Source organism: Platalea leucorodia (assembly GCF_965183815.1).
Source record: "Platalea leucorodia genome assembly, chromosome: 5".
NCBI lineage: Eukaryota > Metazoa > Chordata > Aves > Pelecaniformes > Threskiornithidae > Platalea > Platalea leucorodia.
In genome coordinates, this window is record NC_138827.1 from 87,233,713 (window position 1) to 87,258,386 (window position 24,674).

Here is a 24,674-nt window from a genome sequence, read left to right on the forward strand (position 1 = left end):
CAAACTTCTGCTTAATATGTTCAAATATGTGCATGTGTTTGCACAGAGTATGAAGTACCTCCTTGTTATCTATGCCATATTTCCCCTTCATTGCCTTTCTGCAGATTCATTGTTCTAATATAAGAGCCTTCTCTGCACAGTCTCCCTTTATCTCCAATTCCACAACTTCTCCTTCTCCTTTCAAAACTTGGTCTAAAGAACATCTCTTTTTCTCCTTTTGTTGCATATATCTATGTCTGCTCCATCCCCTTTCCTTTGTGTCTTCCTGCATAATGGCATTTTTCAGCTTTATAAAGTATTTTTCAATATAGATAGCATAAAAGTTGCTATCTAAAATGAAATAGCATTGTATCACAGCCCACACTTTTGTCCCAGTAATATACACAGTTTGGACTGACTCAAGCTGTGGTGTGTATGCAGGTAAAGTAAATTCTGAATTATTCAACACTTAAAAACACTGAAAAATCACTTACTTGTTACAAGCAATAAAGATTTATGTTTTATGTCTCCCAGTCAATAGCTAGTGTGTCCACACACAGCTGATTTATCCATATTGAAAATATAATTATAAGTCTAGTTTGCTCTGAACCACAGAGTCCTTTTGTAACAAGATTATTTAAATACAAATGGGGTTGGAAAATTGGTTTTAAATGGCTAATCTGTCTTGTCTTCAACTCCAGCTGCAGAATTTACTAACATCATAAACACAGGCTGAGTGAAAATGTAAGAGGTTTTCTGATTCTCCCCCCGATCTGTCTATGCAGCGCTCATTAACAGTGAAGTTGATGGGAGCTGTATGCATGCCGTGAAAGGAGGATAATAAGCCTTATAATCTCTATGAAGAGAAAGGGATTTTTACTAGTGATATGTCATATATACTGGTGTGCAAACGTCTGTCTTATCAGCAGCCCAATAAAAAATTTATGTAGCCAGGTCTCAGATGCACTAAAGGACACATATGCCATATGGGTGGACAAAACCCATACCCAGATGGCTGGAAACAACTCCTCAGGAGCACTACTTGCAATATGGAGCATCAGACATTCATGAAGACATGATTAGGAAAAGTTTCATCCAGGCAGATTTACTTAGGGATTATGAAAAGAGACACTGCCTTCCTGCTGTCTCCACCAAATGTGGCTGATGGCCCATAACACACAGCAGGGAAAGGCTGTGAGCGTACATCCTCCTCCAGGAGAGCCCTCCAGTACAGCCAGCTGGGAATACCCTGTAACTTTGTCTCTGGGTCATGCAGATGGCCTGGGAGAAATTGCAGTTCAAATCTGACTTGGTTGTGTAGAGATTAAGGACTTCTGCCAGTTTTAGTTTAACAGATATAGCGGAGAAGACAATTCAAGGCCCTGTTTTCCTTTGCTGGAATGCAAACAAAACAAAGTGAAACCTCAAATTTCTACTTGAAGTCAAATGCTTGCTTGAAACCCAGGTACTTCTTACACTCTTCAGCAATTCAGTATATACTTATTCTGTCAAATGGTTCTCCACATAGCTATATTGCCCTCAGAAAACAAACAAATTCACCAGACTGTCTAGGTCCCTTATACTGATACATAATCTCCCCTTTCAACAGCTGCAAATGAATGATAAATTGTCACCAACTAGCAAATGGTGTGAGACATTCAGTAATATCCATACAGAAAAGCCCAAACTTCCAGCTAGTTTTTCTGAAGTAGCTGTATCAGCAAAGCTGACAGGTCCAGTGCATATCAATATTTTATATTGATACAGCAGCTATCATCTAATGATCTTCAGGTAATAATGATTTAGATTTCATAGCCCCATCTGAGCTATGAGTCAGTGTTGACCACCTCTAACTTAGGAACAGCACAGCTTTCTGAAACAAAAAGCAATAAAGTAGGTAAACTTCTAGCCCTTTTAGGTATACACAAAAATTTAAAAAGGAAATCTTAAAAAGCTCAAAGTCCTGAGGGACATAGAGAGCACTAGAATTCTGTCCTAAGGACAGAGGAAAAAAAGCTTCAAAGTTAAAGCCTGTGGGGGGAATGTGTTTCCCACCCGACCATCTGAGATTTCTGAAGTGGCACATTTTCCACAATAACTTAGATTTTAGCCCCTGCATTCCCTGTGGATGAGAGGTAACCTGGTAATGTGCCACCTTGCCTTGACGTAGGAGACTCCTACCTTGAATACTGCTTGGATGGACCACCCTGCCCACCCCAAAAAAAGAATGGGATATAGATTCCTAAGGTTGAAACTACCAGTCTTGTGACAGATCGGTACAGTGTACACTATCACAGATTGGTACAGTGCAGGCTACCCTGGGGTGCTGCTTTCCTATCCCTGTGAAATGGCCCACTCCACTGCATTTCCTTAAGTCAGGGGCAACAGTTCTTTCCTAGAGGTGTGCAATGCAGAACTTCTCTTACAGCTATTTTAGAGCCAAATGTTCATTTCATCCAAGGGTCTGCCTTTTACAGAAAAACTTTCAACATACGGCTGGACAATGCACTTCTATTTTTCTTTTTAGTTAGAAAAAAGCCTAAGGAAAGGATTACTGCCAATAAAACAGAAACACTGCAAAATTTGAAATTATAATTCTATACATGCTTCTAAAAGCCTCTTTGGCTTTCCTCTTTGTGCTCTGAATGGCTCCCAAGATATAATTTAATGCAGTGAAACAAATCCAAAAGTGCCAGGAAAAAATAGAATCAACTTTCTCTTTAGTTAGAACAAAAATTGTATAGAAGTAATTCTTGATCTTCATTAATTCCATGAGCAGGCATACAAGCTCCTAGGTGTTAATGAGACTTGCCAGTTTAGATAGACTATAGAGTCTAATGAAATGTCAAATGAGCCCACTTTGGATTTTTATTATCAGATTCTTCAAACAGCAAAGTTTGGCGATGCATCCCAACAGTCCCTTCAAGCCCTCTGCCTGGGGACGTGGAGCAAATCGTTCTTCTAGACTGGAATTATGTTACTGGCTCGCATGGTCAGTGCGACTTGCAGAAACTAATGTGAGGGGAAGAATACCCAAATCTTTCCCCCAGTGTTACCCTTCCACATCCAAATTCTATTTCATTTTCCTCAATTACATACAAAACTATCCTCTATAGCCTATGATGGTTTCCATTAAAAAGTATATAAAAATTACATTTCCAGACCTACCGAAGCTTTAGAACTTGTGTCGGGGTCTGCTCTGAATCACCTTCATGCCTGATCACTTAGTAAAACAAGAGAGTTCAAGTTCTTTGTAAATCCTAATTCACTGTCCAATGCCTGCTAGGCTTGTTCTTATTCTTGTGCGCAGTATTAGGTGCCAGATCAGAAACTCACAAAATTGGATCCTGAGGGCATGAAGATTTGCTATAGTAAATTCTACATGTTTTCTTTTCAAGTTTCCCTTTAAGAAGAAAAATTTACAAAAGAACATAAAAGGTCAAGGGTTTCAAAAAACGAAAGGACTGAAAAGTTAGACATGTATTAAAAAAATTAATTTGTCTTAATATAAAATTTTAGCAAGGCACATAATATTTTCAGGGAAGGAAGCACTTAATGACACCAAGTCCGTAAAAATATCTCAGTTACGGATTTCTGAGTCCCAAGGGTGGAAACTCAAGAGCCAGATTAAATTATATATATATATATATATATATATATATATATATATATATATATATATATATATATAAATTATTTTTTCAGTCCAGAATGAAATTCCACTGTTTTTAAACATTAAAAAAAAAAGTATGTGGAACAAGGCCAGGCTAATATAACTTTATAAGTAACAGGTGAAGCAGAGCCACACTTGACAACTTTATGACCATCTTTGGGCTAACGTTGCCTTTCTAAAGGAAGGATTTCATAAGCTTTCCTTAAATCAAACCATGATAAAACAAAGACAGTGGCAATGCAATGGATTTTAAAACCACAGAAGGTAATCTCCCTGGACATGCATCCCTACTGCCTACAACATGCTCAGGAAAAAATTAAGCAGCCCTTCTCCTCTCTTTCTGCTGCACCACAACTCTCTTCATTCACAATAATTATGTTCTGGAAACAAAATCTGCTTTAGAGATACAGCATTTAACCAAGATATTAACCAAAGAAAAATCTAAGACAAAAACAGAAGTCTACTTGATCACCCTTTTATTTTCATGAAGAACATGTTTCATTTACCACTACATACTGTCATGCTACCAAGGCTATTGATCCTCCAAAATAGAGAATATAGTACAGAAAGGATGCTACCATTCATTAACAATTCACTAATAATTCACATTTTCCATATGAAAGGAAGACTTTTAAACTTCTCCATCCACACCTGAGGTGGCATTGCAGTCCTACCAGCAGCACCTGGCACAGCCACACATTGAACTTGTGACACAGCAAGCATCAAGTCTGCATTAAAATTTTAGGAAAAGCCTTGAGCACTTTTAGTGTAACCGCTAAATCATCCCACTACTCATGCTGCAGCTCCAGCCTTCTCCAGCCAAGGAGCAATTTACCACCCACCTCCCCCAGCACGAGCTGTGTTGTTCTGGCCAGCAAAAGTGCATAAGACACAGAGTTAATGTCTCTATTTCCTGGAGAAAGTAGGTAGGTGATTAGCCCCATTTACCCTGGTGTGCCTGACTCAAAGCCAACCAGGCACAGAAGCATGCAGGTCATTTTGAGTGCCCTGAGCATCCTCATAGTCTGAAAAACAGTGTAGTTCTCAGGGCGTAAACTTGTATTACACAGACAGTCGGTGACATAACCCATTTAGATCAAAACACCCTGTAGACTCACTCGGGTCTGTTCTCTCACCACTACAACACTCCTCTGATCTGAAACTGAAGCTGTTTCTCCAAATGCCAAAGTGAGCCTGAACCAGAAAGATCTGGGGCCAAAGGTATCTGCAGTTCAGACCTACCCAGATGGTGTCATCTTGTCTGTACTGTTTCCAGTTGCGGCCGGTGTCACTGAACATCAGCGTATAGCTGGTTACCCAGTCTGAGCTCCCGTACCTGCCCTGGGTAGCGACTGCAACAATCTCCACTCTGTCTCCCAGATCAACCTGCAGCCACTGCTGCTCGTTTGAGTCCAGTGGGGACCAGCCACCAGCTCCTGAAAGAGATTGGATAAAGATAATTTATATGATAATGACAGCGCAAGAAATTATACTTGAGAAAGAACCATGTTATTATTTCAGGTCATCATAGAGGAATCTACATTCTGACCATACAGTTGTTTGTTCATGTTTTTGTATTAGGAAATATGCTACATAGGGTGTGCTTCCTTAAGGTTTTCTTAATTAACCTGAAGTTAAAAAAGATTTTTTAATTTCTAAGAAATTTTAAGGAAATCTAATCTTTATCAGCAGGAAAAATGTCAGTGAGGCTGGCATATACTCAGTCAAAAAAAAAATTGTATCTGTTCTCTCCTCGCATGCTTCTGTAAATCTGGAAATGCTGATTTCTAACTTCTAATTTGCTTTGACATTTTCTTTTTTTGTTATGTTTTGAAGTACATGCAAAAACGTTCGTTATCTTGATTTGTGCCCTATTAAGTATTTGAAAGAACAGTTTAATTACAGATTGGAAATGTACTTCAGATAATACATTGTAAAGCTATGGACCATTTGACTGAACAACTAAAAGGACTGCCCTTCACCCTGGAAAGTGGCCTCTTCCTTACACAAGATGCTTGTTAAGTGAACATGTATTTTATCTTAAACAAAAGAACAAACAAGATCTTCATAAGGACAAACACGGGTTGCAAATTATCAACTTCCATGATCCGCTTCACCGTTCAGGACTGGAGACTTCAGAAGTCATGATCACATGGAAGCTGATAGCTTGTATCTCATATTTGTCCTTTAAAAGTAAAGATACATACTATCCTTTGAATTCTTTTAGAGGTTAAACAGGCTCATGGTAATGCCAAGCGAATGAAACACAGAACTGCGACCACTGCTTGAATTTCACCACTTCACCGATTACAATAAATGTGAGCTTATGGTTAAAAATGCAAATCTTTCCAGACAAGAATATATTATTTTATGTTATCTTGCTTTCTTTTACACCCTTAAATTATAGGCCATGTTTATTTTCTTTTAATTTGTTTCTACTTGCACACATTGATTCTCCCTATATACCCAGCGTTCACTTCAGCCTTACAAATAAGTGAACAATGCAGCTATGAAGAATGCAGAAGCCATTAACAAAGTATCCAAAGCAGCAAATTTTCAGGCTGTCACTGCTTCTGCAATCCATCATCGTGTTTGTTTTGCCATTATTAGTGAAGTTTACAAAAGCACTTCCGTGTGATTACAGTGAACACAATCACATTGGGAAGGAAAAGGGGAAATACAGAGTTGAGAGTAAAGCATTAACAATTCTTCATGTAAACTACAAGAATGATTCCAAATATGCATTTCCAAAGAAAAAGCATCACTAAACTTTGGTTAGAAATAGCTGGGTTTACCTAAATATTTTATTCTTATTAACTGATCTGTCTCAAAGCTGCTCCATGAATAGTTTATTGAAGTGAACCGAGTTGAAAGATCAATAGATGTGGCTTATATCAAATAAGTCAATTTCAATAACTTTGCCCTTTTAAAAAAAAAAAAAAAAAAATCTTGATTTTCCTGGACTACATTGGATTTGCCAACTCACATTTGAAATTCCTTTGTCTAAGAATAGGTGTTACAATTTTCATTATTTACAGTTCATTAAGGTAGGATTTAGTCCCAATTCCTGAAACAGAAACAGTTTATTTCATAGCTAGAATTGAGTATCTTCCCTGCTCCCCCAGCTGGCAGAGTCTTCACTTCTCTAACAGAACTCTCCAGGGAACATAGTTTGTAACCAAACTAATGCATACCGCTTGTTAGTTCCATGCTTTGTTTTTACCTTTTTCAATCACAACAGAAGTCGTCATCATCACTGTGAATATTTTACCTGCCTTAAATAGAGTACTCTCCCCTACAAGTATGCGATGAAAGACCTACCAAGAATATTACGAATTTCATCACTTGATTCTTCTCCGACTACTTAATATCTTCCTTTTAATGCCATACAGACATATAGCTTAAATAACACTATAGTACTTGCCACTAAAAATCCTAATAAACATTTCTTCTGCCCGCCTCCTTTTTTTATTTTTTTATTTTCAATGCCATACAAAGAGTATTTCTGTCTGGATTTTCAGATACAGACTATATAATTGTGTTCCAAGACAACAAGCTGAATATTTCTCCTACACAGAATTGTGACTAACGTGCACCGGAGCCAAAAGGAAACCTTCTTTTGGATTGCAATATACAATATCTGAAATAGACTTTGAAACACCATAGTTGCTGCTTTGTTTACAGTTTTATTCTAGGAACTGGCAGGACATGGAAATTCAGTTCAGAAGTTCTGGCAGGTCTGTGGCACAAAGTTGTTCCCTTCCACATTCCAAAGGGCTTATTCTAGATCTTTTCAGTAAATACTAAAAGAAAGGTGGGCACTTTCACCTTTCCTTCATTGTCTCTTCTATCAGTCTTTCTACAACAAAACTAGCAACAACTAGATGGAGGAAAATCACTTATAACAAGTAATTTGTTTGATGAGTTTCCCATGAAAGAAAAAAAAAATAAAAATCTTTGCTTTCTCTGTTCTAATTTACATATAAGTTCTTAAGCCAAGCTTATTACCACAAGTACTTTCCAATAGTTTGTTAAACATCATAACTAGCATCTACTCTATGTAGTTTATGCTCTCTCCCTTCTGCTGCTAGAAGTGGCAGAAAGGTGATATGCTTTCCACAAAAGTATTTTGCTTTACTATGCCCTGCTATTTTCCAATTTGAGTACAGCGTAACAGGCTTATATTTTCAAAGTAAGTCAAACAAATGATACACACCGAATGGAAATTTGGGAGATCTGTGGTGAGCTTGAGCTCTCAAATCACAGATAACACAGCATCTCTGAACTTCCTATCTCTTCACATGAGCACATTTGTCTGTCGGGAATGTCAGTCTAGATGTAAGCACTGCACGATACAGCAGTGACACCTGCTCGTAGCATCACCTCTCCGGAAGCTGGTCTTGCAAGAGAGATGTTATCGGTTACAGACCATGTCTTTACAGAAGAGCAGCTGCTTCATACACCTTCCCATGGGAAAAAATCCACTGTATTTCCCTCTCCCAAACTTTCTACCATTACCATTTCCGCAGATGTACAGTAATTCTACTGACTTGTAAGAATGACAGTTAAAAATCCATGCAACAGCAAAGCCGCATTGGCTGCGTGACTGAGGGCAGAACTAAAGCTTTTCCCATTGGGCCTCTCTCACTTGGGCTAGTAAAGGATTAAGCAAACACATAACTTCTGCTTACTTTTGTGGGTATCCCAAATCCTCACCAAATACTGCTGTGAGTGCCAAAAATCAATAAATGTTTTTTTTCCTCCATATTTGCTCTGTATAACAGAGCAGGTGGCACAAGGGATATTGGCATCTTTTTCCAGCACAATCTGTGCCTGCACATTTCTTTTATGCACAGAATTTCTTATAGTGTGTAACACCCCACCCCATACTTTTTTTAGTAAGCAGCAAAAAAGCACATCCAAAGTATAGCAACTATTTTACAGCCATTTGTTCCTCTACCCACCAGTGGTGTTCACCCTGGGGAACGTTTGTCAGGGCAGGCCCAGGACAAGAGACAAGAACATAGGATGCAAAGGCTCTAATAAACAACAAGTACTACTGAAGACACAATATTTACAGGACATCAGCTCCTTTGAACAGATACACACATAACTCTGACACCGTTTTTCTGCAGTTGGGCACAAGGAAATTTAAGAGGACTGTAAGTCTTTTATTAATAGTGTGGCATAAATATAAAACAGACAACATGTGGCTCTGATTACACCCACCAGATCTGTACATTTGTTTTTAGGTCATCTGGAAAGTACTAACGTATGAAGATGCCACATTGCCCCTCTCACAAGAAAACAGGAGAGAGAGGATGCTCAAAGCCAACACATGCTTGGCATTCTGTATGCCCCTCAGACACAATGTTGACATTTCCCCATTCTGCCCACCAGGTTCCCATTGGCATTGATAGGATTCTGTGCATTGCAAAAAGGCTACACCATCATTCCTCACAGTTCACGCGTCACATTTTGTGTCGATCATTTCGGGGGAGAGGTTCAACATGGTATGGAGAAAATGTCCTAGTGGAGAAACAGTACCACAGGAGTCAGATACATTGCTCATATTCTCCATGGCAACAAATCATAATGCTAGAAATATGAGGAGAACAAAGATCAGATGGTTTCTCAGTTGGGGACCCGTATGACTCCAAGAAATACGATCAAATACTTTTTTTCCTTTTTCAGACTATTTGTACATTTTACCATAATTATTCCAAAAATTGCACTTAAGCCCAGTGTTATGCAGTCAATGCTCCTTGATGTTCCACAGGGCTGCTCAGGATGCCATACTTATTTGTAGTTTATTAGTACAAAGCAAAGGGAATACTTGTTTCCACCCTACAGTGCCTTACAAACAGCTCAACTGGCTTTATATTGTGCTACAAACTCTTGGACTTCCTGCTGCAACTAAGTGCTTCCCTACTGCAGAATTTTACTTTAATGCCCAGATCAAACACTTCCCGGCCATAAAACAAATTCCTTTTGACATTATATATGTTTTATATTCCCATACGTAATTGCCTATACTGACTGCTCAGGCTGAGAGCTAATAGAGAACTGAAAAAGCTCAGTTGATACAGTCATATTGTAGCAATTTTCTTATTCTTTTTCATTATTTATTTACAGTAAATAAAAAAGCTGATTAATCCCTCTCATGGGTAAGTAATATATTTCATACCTTCGAATCATATTTATCAGAATTATACTAACTGCTTTCCTATTACCAGTAGAGATTTATCAGCATTTTAATTGAATGCTTTCAGTAGTTCATACAAAGCTTTACTCATGCATAGTTTGTGTGGGTTTTTTTTAATGGCACATTTCACTGCTGCAGGCCTTTTTTTAAGCAACAGCCTTTTAGTTATTGTTATCTATTACTGAATCAACTTGATGAATTAGAACTTTCTATTGATGTAGGTCTGGATTGTGTTTTATAAATTCATCTTCACCTGTTGCATTCATATTTACATTAACAAATATATTTATCTGTTTTTCTACCTTGAGGTACTGTTACTTGCAGCACTGTCTTATCAATTACAAAGATAAGCAACTCATCAAAACACTCCAACATTATCAGAAAGCCACGGCACAGTCCTTGCTAGTGAATATTATTTCTTGTAAAGATACCTACTGTTTGCATTCAAGTGCCAGCCAAAGAAAGTTCCTTCAGCCACCATCTACCACTACTTGCTCCTCCAACCCAAGATGAAGTACCCATATGAATTCTGCTGGCACTACATCTGTGCATTTCTACAAATGTCCATGCAACAAAAGAATTAAGCAAGGTAGAGTTTAGCTTCTAGGTCCCTGTATTGGGCTTTGCTTACCAGTTATCACATTAGCCTTCAAAACATGAAATAGAAGTTGCTGAAACAATTTCCTTGCTTAGGACTCAGTTTCAATACTCTGTCTTCCTGTTCCCATGATTTGTGCCAAAAGACTGCATGGACCTTACCGATACGATAGTGTGTGTCTAAAAAACTAGAATACCTTACACCCCACTATATGGCAAAACTACTCTAGCACAACTAAATAAGACCTATTTCATTTTCTGCCCTTAAATTGCAATAATTTTCAATTTATTTTAGATATTGTTAATATCACTTCAAAATAAAGTACAGCCAGAGCTCGACTTGCAATATATTGACTTTGAATCTCTTCCTCTTTTTTGCAGATAAAATCAGTGATTAGAGCCATTTGCAAAATCACGTAAACACATCTATTCACTGTCCCAGTTAGCAGTTGGAGACAAAGGCAGGGCAAACTCAAATATCATGCTCAATGTTGATAACTTTCTGTATGTTGAGCAACTACCATATCACCTTTTACTTGCTGAGGAACTGTGGTTCAGGAGTTTAAAATGATGTAGCAACTCCCCTCTAACACTCCTCTAATGACCTAGGAACTCCTTATCATTAGTGCCAAGCATCTAAGAGAGGGCACTTTACTCTCTTTCTGTAGATTTATCAAACGGTGTTTGATTAAAAGAAACATTTCAGAGATAATGTTTAGGTAGGAAATTTCTCATTTATTTTCTAGTAGTATACTGTCTAGCGTTTCTGATAATGAAAATCATGTAATGTGATAATACAGGGCTTTCCTCTTTTTGAGGCCCTAACTTGGGAAGAAGATGGGAGCCAACACTCCAGATTTGCAACGTAGTTTCAAATGACGTCCTAGATACGGCCAAATTATCTTTTCTGATATCAGGTTTGATCCTAATAGTTTCACCTTGTGTGTGAACTCGTTATCTGTGCCTCAAACATCACTTATTGCAAACATCTGCAAAGTTTTTTCATTCATTTTCACTATTTCTGCAGAGTTGTGTAATCATTGAATTACACTGGAACTTTAATATCTAGTTGCTACTAGCTTTAACAAACACCTACATTTTAGAATAGGGTCTTCAAGCCTAATGACCTTCAAGCTCTAAAGATTACAGGAACTCTCTTCAAAAGCAAAAAGACTATCTGAACTTTCTTCAGGATGTTACTACAAGAGAAGTGAAGAGCTTCACATGCAATAGAAGTTTTCTATAATAAAGGACAGAATTGCTCCTAAATAGAGCTCTCACAGAAGCATAAACTAATGGCTCTATTCAACTTGGCTCTGAATGCACTACATACAAACAGCATAAAACGTTAGTCCTTGTAAATGTGATTAAAAAGAATAGTTTAGGCATTTCATACTGCAACCTTACCATCTCGCCTGTTGAGCTTTGCAAAGCTGGGACTGTGAGTACTGAAGAGCTCAGAGGAACTGGTAAGGGCTGTTGAAGGTAAGGGAGATACCAATGCATCATCACAATTATCTAAAAAAAAAAAAAAAAAAAGCAAAACATAAAACATACAGAGGTCATCACATGAGCAACAAATATGCCAACTTGTGCTATTTCAAGGCAGTGTTTGTTTCTACTTAGTAGACAGAGACTGAAGAAAGAGCACACATGCAAGACTCAAAATTTACCCCCTAGAATGAGAGTCTGGTGGGATGGCAACTGGATGGGAGCTGTTGTTCAGACAGCAAATACTTGAAAAGCTTGAAAATGTTTTCCTTTCAGAAAATGCAATTTGATGATCTACCCTCCTTCCTTCCTTTCTTCCCCAAGCTTACACACATACACAAATTAGTTTTGTTTACTCAAATGAGTAGTCTACTATGTCTTTCCCCTCTTACTTTCACATCCTCATCTGAGGACAGATGGGCTAGGCTAACACTCAAAGTGAATTTTTGAGCACATAATGTTTGAATAAGGATGGAATTAGGTAAAGTAAGTTTGCTCATTACAATGCTGTCACATACACACTCAAGAACATAGTGCGGGGTTTCAGTAGGGAATAATAATAATAATAAAAACCTCTCATTTTTAATTGAATCTCCCAGGGAGCAAACATGGATCTAATTACTGGAAAAGTCCTGCAGGTTAGCAGGATCTCAGGCACCACAGTATTCTCACACTCACAGAGTAAATATACTATTTGTGAAGAGGGGGGGGAAGGGGGGCAGGGAATAATGCATCAATGATATTTCAGGGCTACAAAAGGCAAGGAATAAAAGCAAAAATTAGTATAAAAATTATAGTTATGACAGCAAATTTAGATTGATCTAGAACTAGATGATACCTTTCCCATAATGAGCCAGATTACATTAAAATATTTCTCATCTCTTTCTGTAATGGCTCTCTACAAAAGTATCTGGCCTGTTATAATCAAAATCCATCTCTATATGAAAAATCAGTATAATTCATATCAGCACATTGACTCATGGACTTCAAAAAACAAACTTAAGTATGAAATCCTTTCCGTCTCTTGGGTTACTATCAGCAAAAAGGCCTAATAAGATATGTGAGTTAGACAAATTAAGGTCAAGTATGCCACTGATGTTTTGACCACAAGGACAATTAGCCAACAAAACAAGTTACCAAGGTCCTGAGCAGATTCTCTATCACTTACAGCCTTTGAGTCTCAAAGAGAACTTATGACTGCAATGCAGAAATGTCTGTCGAGTGCCGTGCCCCCTGATACGTGTGAGATCAGGCCATAATTGTTCTGTGTGGACTTAAAAAAAAAAAAAAAAAAAAAAAAACCAAACAAAAAAACCTGTAAATTAAAATGGGACTCTCAAATTCACTGTCACTTGTGACCTGAACAGTGATTTAAACAAAGATCTCAAATTGTAAGCACATCAGGGCACCGAACTCACCCAAACTTCTGCATGCTATAAAACCAGTGGAGAGGTTGGGAATCTTTCAAAAGGAGGTTCAAGGTCTTAGTAACAGATCTACATGACTGTTCAGCATCACTTAAAACCTGAAGGTGAAAATAACTGAATGCAGATATTTCAATTTAAATAGCGTCTAGACTGCTGGCTCTCTTCAGTTCCTTACTGTTGGCTCCTCGGCACATCAACCTGTGATCCACAAGTTGGCCATCATCAGTCATGATGACAATCTCTGGATTCTCACTGTTCCCCGATGGTACGATTGGATACCTACAGGACACCAAGTGTCTCAGCACTGCAGCAAGCATAAACCATTTCAGAGCAATGCATTTAAGGTTTTCCCTGGGATGTCTGGAGGATCCAGCCTGGAAAGTGACAATTAGCTCTTCTAACTACCAGATGCTTTGTCTACATTTCCATATCCTTTGCCTCCATCCCCAGACACACTCACCTGGATCTCTGCTACTACAACATTACAACATCATTTTCATACCAAATTCTGGGATCCTTATTTGGTTTTCCTCAACAAAAAAAAACACTACTGCCAGGGATCCTTCCCTGAATTCATATCTAACTATAAAAACATGTCATTTTTAAGGCTTCGGGATTTAGGACAGCATTAACAATTTGGAAAGAGTTCCGAGAGCTCCGGGATCAATACAGTCTAGCTTCTGATAGATAAGAAAGTAATGATTGATTGACTTGAGAATGCAAGCAGGAGTTTCCTCCAAGTGAAGTTGATTCTTGAATGAATACTCTGACAAGATGCAAGGTCACTCTTCTGTCTTTCCCGCAGTCAAAATTCACCTTGCAACATTGGAGGTTGCACCTGACAGCTCTACATGCATAGACCTACAGTGCAGGACAGTAAAATGCTTAGGATGCATCAGTCAACTTGTACATGCACAACAATTCAGATCATATGCAGAGTAGCTCTGATGCATCCCTTGTCAGACACACTACAGATATGAACTGTACGCATTTGAGATTGATATCTCTTTGTAAAACTTAGCTGAAATAGGCCATGGGATTCAAAAAGGTAGGATGTGCACATAGAGTGACGATCATCCCATAGATCCTGCTTCCAAGAGAAGGCAGAATGGGGAGGGATAAAAAAAACAACAAACAACAACAAACCCACACCAACAACACCCAACACACATCTCTCAAGATTACAAAACTCTCTAAGAAAGGATGTTATTATCACATGTCCTTTTTTGAGGGTGCAGACAAGAAAGAGATGAAACATTTTGTCCTTATGCAAGGTCAGAGAAGACCCATGGTAAAACCAAAAGCAAAACCAACGTATCCTGATTCCCACCATACAATCCCAGCACACACATTTCAGGAGACAATCTCCCTCATTTGGCGTGACAGAAACAGACCTTTAATTCCAGCTACTCCCAGGTTTCTAGTTTCTGACCCTACTCCTTTTGCCTTCACAGTTTGCCTATTAGAACAAGAATGTTGCTTCTTTGAGTCAACTGCATTATATGACTATCAAAACCGTTGTTTTTAACAAAGAAAATTCCACACTACAGAATCATTTAAAACAACTGGGCACTCACAAATAAAAGCATTTACTAGCCAGTTGTTTTTGCCAATGTTTCCTTGCCAACCAGATAATTAGGGAAAAAAAAAGAAAAAAGATTGTCTAATTGCACCAATAAGCCATCTTCATGCAAATCACATAACAATACAGATGCTGGCTTGCATTTGAGAAATGGGTGCTGACCTTGACTATGCTGAGTTCTGAGAAACACGCAATTATGGGGAGCATTTACAGTGTCATGTGTATTATTAGAACTGTCATCAGCAATCTTGCTTCTGAAATGAAGAAAAATATTTACTCATATCAACTTGATTTTTCTGATTTTTATTCACTTTTGATTTTTAGAAAATAATGATAAATTAAAAAACACAAATGAGAAACTCACCAACCTATTATGAAGTTGTTTAGTTTACTAGTTTTGATTCCTTTCTTGTAGCTTTAATTGCCCTCCAAGTAAAAACAAGAAAATCTTCTCTCCCCCCTCCCCCATGTATTTTTATTTTGTCTAAAACCATTTATTTTAAAACACAAATATAAACGTTATCAGTTCAAAAGCATCCAAGTGAGATTTAGACACTAAAACTACTGGGCTTCTTTGAAACATGCCAGATAATACCAGCTTTAGCTAATAGTCCATAAAATAGTGAACTTCAGAAAAGGCCTTTTGCCCAAATATCTAATTAAGCTCTATATTTTGTGAAGGCCTTCAACACCTGTGACAAGTATGAAAAAATAACTGAGAAAATGCATCCAAGTCCTAGAGAGACAGGATTTCAAATGCTTCTTAAGCACAGCAGGCTTCTGAAACACAGGTAATACGTTACCAAAATTGATTTTGCATAGAAATCAGAGATTCAGCCCAACTTTACTAAGTCTTTAGCACATGTTTTACATCAGTGTTGGTAGGCATGGCATGATCCAGTTTATAACTTTCTTCAAGCTTGAGATAATATCAGCAGCAGCAAGCAATATGAATTTAGAAGATGTCTTCAGTGTCCACTAATCAGAAATTTAAAAAGCCATAAACGCCCAGAACCCCATTGTGATCACACTAATGTTTCCTTCACCCTGTCCTTTGAAGAGGATCAATCCCTGGAACGCAGGCAGGGTCGTTACAAGCCATAACTGAGATGTGTTAACAAACCTGTCCTGCTGCTATTTCCCTTGTCCAGTTGAAGAGTCAGTGGGACAAAACACATTGATTTCCACTCATGAAGGCCATCCAGAAAGGTCACTAACATTTCCTTAATGAAAGCTTTGATGGAGAGGACTCGATCAGTGAAAGATCACCAATCCCTGGGCTCCCATACATCAGATTTCAACTGCTTTTAGTAGCACTGTACCCTCACCAAGACAAATGTGCAGAAAATATTTGACTGTGAAGCTCACATTATTTCTACCTGGTAGTATACTGTTAGTCAGGATCTCTTCTCAGTATGATAAGTAGTACCATACTTACGCCAACAATCTCATATCACTGTAAATAGAAAGCAGTTGACTGTGGTCTATGCTGCAGCTACTCTATTAGCAACCATAAGCATCATGAAATAGTCATAAATATCACAAGACAGCAGTACCCAGAGAAGGAACACGGGGCTGGTGTTTCTCAACAATGCAACTGAAGGAAGGGTAGGGAACAGGACCCAGCATGAAAACTATTAACAGAGCAAAAATTGCCTCCTCTTTGCAAAACATACAAATTGGAGAAGATGAAAAAGAATAGAAAATTATAACCGGTGTGGGTAGGCCTTACAATGCAGTCCAAAAGAGGAATTCAGAAGAAGATAAGTGACATGCCTCCTGCATCATCCCACAGTAATAAAAGGCTTTTTAAGGGAAGATAACTGCCTCCTGTAGGTGGTTTTCTTCAAGTACACAGGGCCTGGCGTATCGGCAAATTGTTCCCGGATTAGACCTCGCTTTTACATCTCTGCTGAACCAGATACAAGTTGTGCAATGAAAGCAGGAGCGCCTGTGACCAGCTGCACAAAACCTTGCCCAAACCACAATCCCTGAGCTTCAGTTTAACAAGGGCTTCACACAATCCCACAGACCTTTTGTCCACAGCTTGCTATTTAAATGTAGATATATCTATTTTATAGTAAACATGAAGGATATTTCAGGGTAAATCAGAGGCCTTGTAGCTTCCTCTTGGAGGCCTCACTTGGAACTTAAAGGTATTTTATTTAAGTGGGACTTTTGTTGCCAAGATATAATTTTATTCATTATTAAAATACCAGCAGAGTTACAGATGGTGCTGAAGTTAAATTGTGTGCATCATTTTGATTGCAACTGTAAATTGTCTCTGTACTGGGATTTGAAGTTGAAAAGATTCACTGGTATTTATAGGCTAGATAAAATTCCTCTTAGCATTACCCACTTAATGGCATACTTTGTTTTAAAGAGGTAAACCATGCATTTTGTACCATACCTCTAACAGTGCTCAGGAGTGACAACTGATGCCTTCCACTTCATCTGTTTTTCTCCTGCCTTCTGTAGCTACAACTCTCTTTTGTAAAGATGAGAAATAAATATTTGGATTTACTTTGGAAATTAACCTTCCACCTTTACAGTCCAATGAGGTGTATGTGTATGGGAGAAGGAGGAGCTTCTGTGAGGGGAAAAAAGTACACGCAAAAGGAATAGGAAATGCAGTACCACAGAGTATGGCTACAGATTCGGAAGAGATTGAGAGATGATTTCCATATCAAGAGTCCCTACACAAAGCATCTCACCGGGACTACTACATACTACTAGGTTCTACTGCCATGAATATCTTAGTAAGCGATTCTTGGAAAGATGAAGAGAAAAAAAAGAGAGCGGTTTTTCTGTAAAGAGAAATTCCTTCTTTTTAATTTTACTTTTTTTTTTTTTTTTTTCCTAGAGACTGGCTATACTCACATGCACAGCTGTGAACTCCATCTGTTAGCTGAAAGGCATGGCATATTTTTTGAGATATAAGACACTAGAGAAAGTACTTAACAACACAACAACGTTCCTTTTTCTTTCCTCGCTGTACTGCAAGTAAACATCAATAGTTTAGCTAATCATGAACTCTTCCTAAATGACTGTAAATTACATAAGTGTTCTTTCATATGCCTGTAAACCTTGACATAAAAGTATTACTCAATCAGTGCATTTATAGAGCACCCTTTTATGATACAGTCTACACACAGAATCACAGAATGGTTTGGGTTGGAAGGGACCTTAAAGATCATCTAGCTACAACCCCCCTGCCACGGGTGGGGACACCTTCCACTAGACCAGGTTGCTCAAAGCCCCACCCAGCCCATCCTTGAACACTTCCATCCACAGGCTCTCTGGGCAACCTGTTCCAGTGCCTCACCATGCTCACAGTGAAGAATTTCTTCCTTATATCTAATCTAAATATACCCCCTTTCAGTTTAAAGCCATTACCCCTTGTCCTATCACTACATGCACTTGTAAAAAGTCCCTTTCCAGCTTTCTTGTAGGCCCCCTTCAGGTATTGGAAAGCTGCTATATGGTCTCCCAGGAGTCATCTTTTCTCCAGACTGAACAACCTCAACTCTCTCAGCCTGCCTTCATAGGAGAGGTGCCCCAGCCCTCTGATCATCTTCATGGCCCTCCTCTGGACTTGCTCTAACAGGTCCACGTCCTTCTTATGTTGGGGGCCCAAGAGCTGAACACGATACTCCAGGTGGTGCCTCATGAGAGCAGAGGAGAGGGGGAGAATCACCTCCCTCGACCTGCTGGTCACGCTTCTTTTGATGCAGCCCCAGGATATAGTTGGCTTTCTGGGCTGCAAGTGCACATTGCCAGCTCATGTCCAGCTTTTCAACCACCAGTACCCCCAAGTCCTTCTCCTCAGGGCTGCTCTCAATCCATTCTCCGCCCAGCCTGTATTTGTGCTTAGAATTGCCCTGACCCATGTGCAGGACCTTGCACTTGGCCTTGTTGAACTTCATGAGGTTTGCATGGGCCCACCTCTCAAGCCTGTCATGGTCCCCCTGGATGGCATCCCTTCCCTTCAGTGTATTGACTGCACAACACAGCTTGGTGTCATCAACAAACTTGCTGAGGGTGCACTTAATTCCACTGTCCATGTCGCCAACAAAGATGTTAAATGGTGCCAGTCCCAATACCAACCCGAGGAATGCCACTCATCACTGGTCTCCACTTGGACATCAAGCCATTGAACGCAAGTCTTTGAGTGTGACCATCCAGCCAATTCCTTATCCACCAAGTGCTCCATCCATCAAATCCATGTCTCTCCAATTTAGAGACAAGGATGTCATGCAGAACAGTGTCAAATGCTTTGCACAAATCCAGGTAGATTATGTCAGTTGCTTTTCCCTTATCCACCAACGCCGTAACCCTGTTGTAGAAGGCTACCAAATTTGTCAGGCACAATTTGCCCTTAGTGAAGCCATGTTGGCTGTCACCAATCACCTCCTTATTTTCCACGTGCCTTAGCATAGTTTCCAGGAGGATCTGCTCCATGATGTTGCCGGGCACAGAGGTGAGAGTGACATGTAACCTTATCTTACAAGAAGTGGTCAAGTCTGGTTTTGAATGATGTAAGGGGCTCTCAAAAAACTCTGATTCAATTGTGGGTCTTATTTTTTTACTGAAACAAACATGTCTGCTGTGTAACTCTTACTCACAATAATGAAGTAGGAGTCAATTTAAGGAACAGCGCAATCACATTACATTGGGGCTTATGAAGCCAAAATGTGAATTTCAAATAACCATCAATGCAGCTCCAGTAAACTAATACACAGAAGCAATACTTGTTTCAAGAGGGTCAAAGAACATGACAAAGCCAATATCCACCAAAAATTTGTTAAAGAAAAATAGCCTTATGTTTAAGGAACGAAAGTTCTCAGATTCTGGCTCTGTCATAGTCCATGCCATTTAGGTGAGTCGTGATGTCTGCCTCTACAAAATGAAGGTACCCTTCACTTTATCTTATACTATATGCTTTTCATTAGATCACAGGCTTTTTTTTAGGACAGGAATGAGCTGCTGTTGCCAATGAACAGCAAATCCATCACAGAAATCCATTGAATAAGAGGATAGTCTGAGATCTCAGCAATTACTGAAATCATTGTTATTTCTATAAGGAAAAGAAAAAAAGACCACATCAAAAGGATGTGGTGACTCAGCTTGTCAACATTTATATTCCAATGAACAAAGCTGCAAAAGCGTATCATTGACCGAAGCTGTGATTTATTCTCAGCAGGTGTAACAGTGGTTGTCCGGGGTTCTTACTACTTTCTACACAGAATACAATGTTTCTTGTGCTTATTTGCCTTTTCTTTCCACATTTGTGAGATCCTGCTAATTTAAGAGTGCTCTGATCTTTAACCTGAGATCAGAAAGCTACAAAGCTGAGCCAGCAGGTAGAACAGTTTTTATATCCGAAGTTTGCCCTTTTGACATAGAACACACTTTAGTGGACAGACAGTATAAATCCCTTCAATCCATGGCAAGGCAATATATCCAGAGATTGCCTTTCTGTACAGGGAAACTCAGGGAAGTGATTTTGTCAGCACAGGGCAGTTTTTGCTATGTTGCAAAACATACAATCCAAGAACACAGAGTCCCTTTGCTATGGCCACACAGCATCGCAAGCATCCTTTTTATCCTGGCCTATGTAAGATTCGTTACTTGTGCATTTCCAACAAAGTAGTTGGTATATTCCAAAGATCAAGACTGTCTTTTAAAGTTTCAGAAGTTCTAGCAGCACTCACAAAAACATAAACTTGAAAACCAGCACTCACAAAAACACCAACTTGATGTCGTTCAAAAGTATCACACTTTGCTACAAGCATGCCCTGTTCACCAGAGGTCATCACTGAAGAAGGAGGTCAAGACTCCATCACTTAAACCATGGATTCCAAAAAACAGAACAGTATTTGCCTTACAATATCATAATACGTACAATTAAAACAATACTGAATTTGCAGAAAAAATTGTTAACGTATATGCACTCATCAGCAAGGCTGCCAGGCTCATTACTAGAACAAAAACACAAGAATGATCAGAGGCAGCTGGAGTGAGTTCAGTATAGGCATTCACCAACATAAAATTAAAATGCAGAGGGGGTAAGGCAGATTTTCTGCTGATGTAACTCAGTGTTAAAATTGTTCAGGAATTCGTTGGTGAAGCAGTTTTTTCCAAGTTGTTTAAATACAATTTTTTAAATGGGAATGTAAATACCTGTTTCAATGAGAATAAGATTTATTGAAAAATAAAACAAACAAACAAACAAACAAAAAAAAAAAACAGAAGAGAAATAAAGAAAAGCTTTCTGCACAACAACAGCAGCAAATAGGTGAGCATGCTGACTAGAACATGAAAAGCAATTTGGGAAACATAAGTGCTTTATTTGCAGGGATGGGGAGAGTTGACCACCTCAGGTAAGTAACACCATTGGGGAAAAAGAAATCTGGTTTCTGGTCCAATTTGGAAATAGAATAGCTTTGGCAATCTAAGTAGAGCCACACCACCTTCTACGACCTGATATTTATCCCAATGAGACAGAAATATAGTTCTGATTACTTCTCGAAACTGGATGAGCCTTTCATACATATTGATATCTATGCTATTCCCCACACCTTTAGAAACCTTCAAATTTAGCATGCTTGCAGCAGCACTGCTACAAACTTCAGTGGAGCATCTCAACACCAACTGCTTATCACCATCACACCTGTGACCACAGACACATAAGCTCAGACCCTTAAGCGAGGACTCATATTACCTTACTCTGCCTTTGTGGAGGTACAGTGTTAGTAGGGGTACCTTAGAGAGCAAAAACAAGAATCCTATTCCCATGATGGGTTTTCTTTTGTGGATTCACACTTGACTCTGATTTCTAAGGGTTCAGTGATGAATGTAAAAAGGGAAGTTAAGGGAGAATTAGTCCGTTATAAGTTCTTGTCTCCTTCTGCTTCCCCAGCATAGTACTATGGTTCACATACTCTCAGTTTCTTTACAGCATTACAGTTTCCCTCCACCTTGGAGCAAGACCCATGAGTATCTGCATCAGTGGATGCCCCATTCCCATTGTCTCTCTCTTAAACCCAACCACCACTTCAGAAGGGCAACGAAGTTGGGCCATTTCCATCACATAACAAACTTGATCAGGCTTTAGCTTTCTCATTCTCAAACAAGATTTTTCTGCTCTGGTTGTCCTATGGACCTCTATGGAAAAGGTCTCATTTACAGAGGCAGTCATTGCAAAGACTTTCAGACAATGCCATATCTTTGTCTGGTAAGATTATTTTGTGCACATCTAAATTTACAGCCACTATCTCTAAGCAAACAACAGAAGCAGCTAGAAAGGTGTGGAATGCTGATGAATTTCACAGGCATACCCTGGTAACAATGCACAGCAATTTAAAAGCCATCAATAACCAAGAGGTTGTCCCTTGAATTTACAAATCAATCATGGTCAAGTGAATTCAATTTTTATTTTTCCTTTGAATCTTTGGTGAACTCATGGATAAAACTGATTAAAGGGGAAGAAATACAGAGCATGGGGTTCACTGAATATTTTCTGTTTGGAAGAGAACCACTTCAAATTGTGTAACATGCAGGATGGCATACTGAAAAGCAATTATAACTGAGAATTTCAGTGCATCCCATAAGGCTGAGAGAATGTTCAATTTGCAGGCTGTGAGCAAGGATTAACAGAGATGAAGGTAGCAGTAAGTGCCCATGTACCATTGCATTTAAATGTAATGTCATTTCAAGGGATAAGTAATCATTTCATGTCTCAATAACCTCCAACAAAAACGCCTTATTTAGACCCAAAACACCAATTTTTAAGACTCTTCAATGCAAGTTAATGGTTTAGATAAGGAACAGGATTGAAAAAAGTTAAAAATTCCCATTCTTAAGCAAGGTGAATGCAGCTTTGATGTCAGTTTAAAGATGAAAATTTCTGCCAGGCATTTCTTAGGGCAGCGTGTTCTCTCTTCATCAGTCACAGTGGCATTTTTAGTGCCACAGGAGAAAAGAAACCTATAGATCTGTTAGATCGAACATGTTGTCAAATAAGCAAGAGAGTTTATACACAAATTTTGACTTTTCTCTCTAACTAACAACCATTATTTTGGGAATGAGTATTGAGACCCTCATACTACAGTCTTTGCTACACTCTTATGCTACATTAGGCTCCAGTCCCATACTCTGAACAAGACCCATGGTACTAAACGATCACGGTCCTCAGCATTCACATCACTACAGTTCTGGCCCATAACTGTATACTCACTTCAGCATCTCCGTCATTGACTTTTCTTGTAAGTGGAATGTATTTCCTAACCCTCTGAGAAACTTTCACCACCCACTGACATTAAGTAAGTATACTAGAAGATGTTAGCAAACGTGAGGACAGAGGACTCCCTAGCAAGCAGTCAGAAGACTGGGGCACACCATGAGGGTGATGGCAGCATCATCTTTCCCAGTGATGCCCTATCCATCACCCTCAAATACAGTCCTAGAGCTGTTAGGAAGGATGAGCTTGTGGTCCAGATACTGAACTGGTGAAGATATTTTTAATTACCAGTTCAGTCACAGACCCATTCAGGATTTGAGCCTTGCTGAGCTCAGCTTCTCAAATTTATTATTTCCTGCCCTCAGTAGTTAGGAAAGCAACAGTTTGAGGAAGAGATGTTTCTCACTCATGTAGAAAGCAAGGGCAAGTGCCACATGGCCGCTTGAGGGTACAGAGGACAAGGTGAGAACTGTGGGTGAAAACGCAGAGCTACTCAGGACCCACAGGGACTACCAAAAACTGAACTTTATTTGCATGCACAAACAGTATCCTTATCAGTCGATACTGAAGCTTTAAAGAAGAGATATGCCCAAAAAGATCCATTATAAATGGATATTATTTATATTATCTATTAATAATGGATTCAGCATACATGATCCCTTCATCCACATTCATGATGCTGTTTAACTCAGTATCCAGGAAAATCTGTAGGAACTGAGGAACACCTTTGACAATCCTAAAGAACGAGATTTTTTTTCCTCAGTGGAAATCTTAGAAGCCAGCTAGAGTGGTGGTGTCAGGGCCACACTTGTCACACCTGGTTAGTGGCTCACTTCCCAGTCTTGCTCAAAATCGGCTAGAAGTTTTACATACAAAGATACAGACTTCATACAAACATGTCTGCTAATTGTCATGACAATTTGAACCCACCTAGTGTTTCCTGCATCAAAGATTTTCAAAGAAACAGGTCACCAGTAGCTTTCCTGGATTTAACACAGAATACAGGAGGACTGGAGGGTGGGAGAGAAAACTCTAATAACCTGTGTAAGTACAGTATAATAGAAAAAGGAGGGAAAAGGACATAACCAGAACGTAGCAGGAGTATTCACGCTAGGGTTTTGCAAAATTTGGTCTGCAACAAGCTCACAAACATTAATAACAGAATTAAGAGGTAAAACACACTAAGGATTGCAGTGCAGTATTTCTTTCACATGGGATTAAATAAAACCAGGCATTCTTCATTTTAAAAAACACAATGAAAATTCAAGCAACTAAAAAACAAAAAAAAAAGGGAAATTCAACAAGATGGCAATTTCAATTTAAAGTATTAATTTATCAGTTTAAATGCCAGCAGAACTCTAGCAGTCAGCTACCTTTTATTTTGTCTAAAGAGGCCACTTTTCACCCAACAAGGAAAAAGGTTCATCTTCTATCAGTAGTCCTCCTTGTGATGAACTTTGCAAACGGAAAATAAAAAT

General features: G+C 38.9%; 1 protein-coding gene across 1 annotated transcript in view; it reads right to left on the reverse strand.

Annotated features, from left to right (window-relative positions):
- The window catches only part of CNTNAP5 (contactin associated protein family member 5), a gene marked incomplete at both ends in the record, with an annotated part of 289,753 nt that overhangs the window by 205,142 nt on the left and 59,937 nt on the right, over positions 1–24,674 (reverse strand). The window contains 2 exons of the mRNA XM_082312477.1: positions 4,895–5,088; positions 11,862–11,972. Of these exons, the coding sequence (XP_082168603.1) occupies positions 4,895–5,088; positions 11,862–11,972 (305 nt within the window). The remainder of the gene's footprint in view (positions 1–4,894; positions 5,089–11,861; positions 11,973–24,674) is intronic.